The following is a 6000-nucleotide window of genomic DNA, read 5'->3' as shown; positions in this document are numbered from 1 at the left end:
AGTCTGGAGCAGTGATTTACTTCCTTCCCTCCCTGTCTACTCTATTATTCATATTAACCCATTGAGGGATGGTGTTTTTGCTCTGATCCTATAGACACTGCTTATATCTCCCTGATGTAGAGCTTTTCCTGGCTATTGTGGCTTGTTTTCTTGATACAACACTAAACCCTTGTATATTTTATATTCCCCCCCCCTTCCTTTATATGAAGTGAATAATATCTTCATCCATTCACACAGTGGTAGTGATGGCAGCACATCCACTAAACAAACTCCAAGTGTGCCTATAAATACCTCTGGCTTTGCTGCACACTGAAAATCCCTGGGCTGGTGTGGGGGCATCAGTGCGCAGCAGGCACAGCCTCACTGTGACATCTCTGTGAGCATTGCCCTCCTTGCATCCCACTACTCACAAGCAAACTGAGGGCACTGGGTGGCAGTCCCTCAGCAGCAGGGTGTCTCATCCCGGGCACACACAGAGCCTGCCTCCTTCTGCCGCTGCTACCCCATTGGCTGGGATCTGTGCTCTATTGATTGAGGAGCTGAGCTGAGTGCCTGTATCTCATTCCCCCTCCTGACAGCCCTGTCCTCCTCTACCTCCCCGAGATGCTGAAAGTCACTCTCCCCTCCTCGTCCTCGTCGTCTTCCTCAGCATCCTCCTCTACCTCCTCCTCCTCTTCCTCCAGGTCTGGCAGCGCTGCACCGGATTACTGGATCGATGGCTCCAACAAGGACACCTTGGCCCATTACTACGAGCTGGAGTCCGAGCTGGGACGGTAAGTGGAGCAGATCATGTCTGGTGGATGCAGCGGTGCTTGTCTCCCCTGCACACACAGCAGCCATGTGTCTCATTCCGCATGGAAGTTCCAAGAATCATTATTCAATATCTCATCCTATGTGTTCTCATGAATGGGCAGCAAGCAGGAGAGGAGAGGGCAGATGTTGTGTGGATGGCAGGAGCTGGTAGCAGTGCTGATCATCACCAGCATGGATTGTAATAATAGCTGAAGTCTTTGGAGACACCATGCATTCTTATTCACACCACATCTCAGGACAGCAGCCAAGGATCTGCCCAGGATCTGCCGTCCCCCTGTTATTAAGCTATTACACACGTCTCATTACATTGGGTCTGGCTGACATGGAGATCTGTGCTGTGCAGCTTTCACTAGATGAGGTTAGATAGATATAAGCCATTGTTATGCTGTGATCGTACCTTGTCGCACAGCAGGTGGATCACATAGGATTAATCTTGTTGCCCCCTGTTGGAGATCAGATGTTGTCTCCACCTTCTTGAGGTCACTATCTACACTTTGTCTGATCTGGAACAATGAACTTGAGAAGGCATGTATATGTATGTGTATATATATATATATATTTATTGTGACTGTACATTGGTGCTATTATTATAATATATTATCATCCTAATCCTGTTTTAATCATGTAAGTGTTAGGGAGAAAATTCTTCATTATATGCAGGAGAGATTGTGTCATTTTTGTCATTGATTTTGATGATATAAATGGCAATGTTAGATAGGAAATTAATGTTTGATCATTTGTTGTGATTTAAGGATATTATGGTGTTTTTTTGCGTATATTGTGTATTTAACAGGTTGGAAGTGGAAGAAAAATAATATGTAATAACACTATATATGAATTTGTGCCATCAGGGCAATAGGTCTATGTAGCCATCTTTAGCTTGACTTTTAACACATTAAATACACAGTGTAAAGCAACTTTAACTTGACTATTTCAATGGCTTTTCAATGGCGTTTATTGTGTGATATCAGAGTCAAGATAAAGATGCTACATCCGTATGTAAATGCCTTTTTGTAACTTCTATAGCAAATATTATGTAAGAATATGATTTCATTATGGTCAAAATAAAGGGGTTCTATATCAAAGGTGTCGTTTCTGTTACAGTGCCACTGAAAATGGCAGTGTATGCAACAAATGTTAAAAAGTTCAACCACACATAATGAGCATTTCACAACTTGAACTGGAGGAAATCCTGTAAAATGTAGACGGTACCAATTTACAAATATAGTGGAGATCTAATTTTTATATGCCATTTTTTTAAATATATTATATATATATATATATATATATATATGTGTATGTGTGTGTGTGTGTGTGTGTGTGTGTGTGTTTTTCTCTTGTGTACAATGACTCGTACATTAGACCCTTGTGTCATGCCATAACCTGCAATAAAAGCATAATTCTAATGTACGTAGTGTACAAATGTAAATGGGTTTGTCGTAGTAAATATATGTATTAAATAAAAGCACTGGACACGACATAAACATTATTAACGTGAAAATATTCATTGATTCAAACAACGGAAAAAAAAAATCAGGCTCAAGGTGGATTGTTATAGGGGACAGGAAAATGCTACTAGAGTAACTGAAACAAAACAGGCCCTGTTTCCCAACTTTACCCTTTTGTCTTCTTATTAGAGGCTGCAGATGCTTTGTTCAACAGTTAGACAACCAACAACAATAAAAGACATGTCAGCAAATGTAATAAACATCATGGCACTTTCCGGAACAATTTACAACATTCAACCAGGGTGGCTTGAGGTTGCCTCTGGGCTGACATCACTCAATGCGAGACGCTCACCTATTCAGCCTGGAAAGCATTCGCTCTGCAAATGCTCTAGGTGGGGGTCCACTATTGGGCCCTGTTGTCTATATGGAGCAGTAGAGGGGCGGTGGTGTCAGTGGGTCCCCTAAACCACCGGGCCTTTCCAATTGCCCAGCTGCTTACTATGCTTCATTCTTAGAACGATTGTGTGAAATACTTTTTGCTGTAGAAATATTATTTCATGTAGCTTAATCTAAAGTCTTGAAGCCGAACTACACACAAAACCGGACATTTTAGTGGTTAACACTTATACACCCCTTATGCACACTCACAATGGTCCAGGAACCTGAGCAATGGGATTTTGGTGGTAAGTTCTTAACTCTGTGGAGCTGCTTTAGCCTATAGAGTGGTGAGGACGCGTTTTACTTTCCTAAAAAACAATAACACTCCAATGTAAAAATCACTCTCTTGGTGGGGCATGGCTGGACTTGGGCAGGAGGGGTCTCCTTTGAGCCTTGCATTCAACTGTTAATTTATATTTGAAATCTCCATATCGGACCATGAGCTTTCCTTAAAAATATTGCAGGAGGTCACCAACTCCCCAGAATTGTCTTGTGGGTAAGGAAACCTGAATTACAAGTTGACATGCTGTGAGATGGACTCTGGGGCCTTCTCCACCATGCCACCCCTTATTCACCTTTGTGATTTCTCCTCTATGCTCTGCCAGTCTCCTGCTGCTGATTGATTTGCTAGCTCAATAGTTGAAATCTTTGGGTGTTCCACAATTTTATGGTTGCCGAATTGATTTTGTTAACACCCTACATGGTTCTCATTCTGTTTGTTTCATATCTACAGCAATTGATTGTCACCTACTTTGTATTTGAGCCTTTACAGGTAATGGACTACTCTCTATGTAAGCCTCTACATGTAATGGACTATTGTCTATGTAAGCCTCTAAAGGTGGTGGACTACTCTCTATGTAAGCCTCTACAGGTGGTGGACTACTCTCTATGTAAGCCTCTACAGGTGGTGGACTACTCTCTATGTAAGCCTCTACAGGTGGTGGACTACTCTCTATGTAAGCTTCTACAGGTGGTGGACTACTCTCTATGTAAGCTTCTACAGGTGGTGGACTACTCTCTGCAAGCTTCTACAGGTGGTGGACATTGCACACTCTTAATAATGTCTTCCCTAATAGTGTCTACACTTGACTAGATTTTTTTGTCTGAGATTCTTCTATGGATAAATCTAAGCAACTTTTAATGGATGTAGCTCACAGTTTTAAATTAATTTTAAAACATTTTCATTATGTTTGTTATGATACTGTTATTATCTCCAAAAAGTAATAAAAAAATAGAAGAAAAATAAACCGCTCACAGCTAAAGAATCTCTACTATATAAGGATCTCACCAAGCATCTTATCATTTCATCTTCCTGTGAGTGTGACACGACATAGATGTCTACAATATAAGGGCTCATTCACACGAACGTGAATCTCGTCCGTGTGACAGCGGTTGAAACAACGGCCGTCAAACGGACTCATGTATTTCAATGGGGCCGTTCACATGACCGTTGTTTCAACGGAGCGTGTGAACAGTCGATCCATAGAAAAATAGGACATGTCCTATTTTACTCCGTGTCATGCATCCCTCCTTAGACTCTAGTCTGTGGGGGATCCGTGACAACGCGTCCCACACTGGTCCACCTCTGATGTGGAAAACTGCAGTTTTTCACGTCCGAGGTGGGCTTTGTTCGTGTGAATGTAGCCTAAGGGTTAACTACAATCACACCTGAATCTTCAGGTTTTAGTGCCCAAACACTTTAGACAAAACTAAATTTCGGTAGAATCGGCCAACAATCTTATGTGTATGGAGGCCTACTGACTCTCCCCCAACAATGGATGCTGGGAATAAGAAGGATCAAGCATGTTGGATTTCCACATGCCCAATCCTTTGTTCCCACAGAAGATACGCCACCGCCAGTGGGATCTTGGCAGTGGCTTATTCCCTTCGCCCTACTTAAAGAGGCTCTGTCACCAGATTTTGCAACCCCTATCTGCTATTGCAGCAGATCGGCGCTGCAATGTAGATTACAGTAACGTTTTTATTTTAAAAAAACGAGCATTTTTGGCCAAGTTATGACCATTTTTGTAGTTATGCAAATGAGGCTTGCAAAAGTCCAAGTGGGTGTGTTTAAAAGTAAAAGTCCAAGTGGGCGTGTATTAGGTGCGTACATCGGGGCGTTTTTAATACTTTCACTAGCTGGGCGCTCTGATGAGAAGTAACATCCTCTTCTCTTCAGAACGCCCAGCTTGTGACAGTGCAGATCTGTGACGTCACTCACAGGTCCTGCATCGTGACGGCCACATCGGCACCAGAGGCTACAGTTGATTCTGCAGCAGCAACAGCGTTTGCAGGTAAGTCGATCTTACCTGCAAACGCTGATGCAGAATCAACTGTAGCCTCTGCTGCCGATGTGGCCGTCACGATGCAGGACCTGTGAGTGACGTCACAGATCTGCACTGTCACAAGCTGGGCGTTCTGAAGAGAAGAGGATGTTACTTCTCATCAGAGCACCCAGCTAGTGAAAGTATTAAAAACGCCCCGATGTACGCACCTAATACACGCCCACTTGGACTTTTACTTTTAAACACACCCACTTGGACTTTTGCAAGCCTCATTTGCATAACTACAAAAATGGTCATAACTTGGCCAAAAATGCTCGTTTTTTTTAAATAAAAACGTTACGGTAATCTACATTGCAGCGCCTATCTGCTGCAATAGCAGATAGGGGTTGCAAAATCTGGTGACAGAGCCTCTTTAAATAAACATACAGGCACTACACTCTCGTGCATTGGGAAGAATTTGTTTTTTTCCGAACAAGCCTTCGGCTGACCAGTTATTTCACGTGTATGGCCAGCTTTAGGCTTCAGTTACAATGTTTTATGTGCATATTTCACATACAATGTGCAGCTTCATGATATAAAATAGATTTGGTTAGATTATGGTTTTGCATATCTGTAAGACGTCTAGACTTTTGTACAAGGAATACCTCACAAAATTCCTTTACTGTGATTGCCATCTTTATCATGTCTTGACACAAAAAAAATCACAGAAATGAAACAGGACTAAATTGCATAAGAGCAATGTAAACATCTTCCACTTCTCCAGATACAGGTGTCATTATTTGCAGGACAGTAGAGATAATTATTTACTTCTTCCAGGAGTACCTACAACCTGCAATGACCTTTATACCTCAATTACACATATAGACTTAGGGTATGTTCACACGGCCTATTTTCGGCCGTTTTTCGGGCAGTAAACGCCCGAAAAACGGCCGAAAAATTGGAAGCAGAACACCTCCAAACATCTGCCCATTGATTTCAATGGAAAAACGGCATTCTGTTCCGACGGGCAGTTTTTT

At 42.2% G+C, this 6000-nt stretch overlaps 1 protein-coding gene across 1 annotated transcript in view; it reads left to right on the top strand.

Moving 5' to 3' along the window:
- Nucleotides 1-232: 232 nt before the first annotated feature.
- The window catches only part of CAMK4 (calcium/calmodulin dependent protein kinase IV), a 289756-nt gene continuing 283988 nt past the window's right edge, over nt 233-6000 (top strand). Inside the window, exon 1 of the mRNA XM_075836731.1 lies at nt 233-773. Within this exon, the coding sequence (XP_075692846.1) occupies nt 604-773 (170 nt within the window). The 5' untranslated portion in view covers nt 233-603. The remainder of the gene's footprint in view (nt 774-6000) is intronic.

This window comes from Rhinoderma darwinii, chromosome 1, assembly GCF_050947455.1.
Source record: "Rhinoderma darwinii isolate aRhiDar2 chromosome 1, aRhiDar2.hap1, whole genome shotgun sequence".
Taxonomy (NCBI): Eukaryota; Metazoa; Chordata; class Amphibia; order Anura; family Rhinodermatidae; genus Rhinoderma; species Rhinoderma darwinii.
Note: the sequence above shows the minus strand (reverse complement) of the source record. Positions and strands in the feature narration are given on the sequence as shown.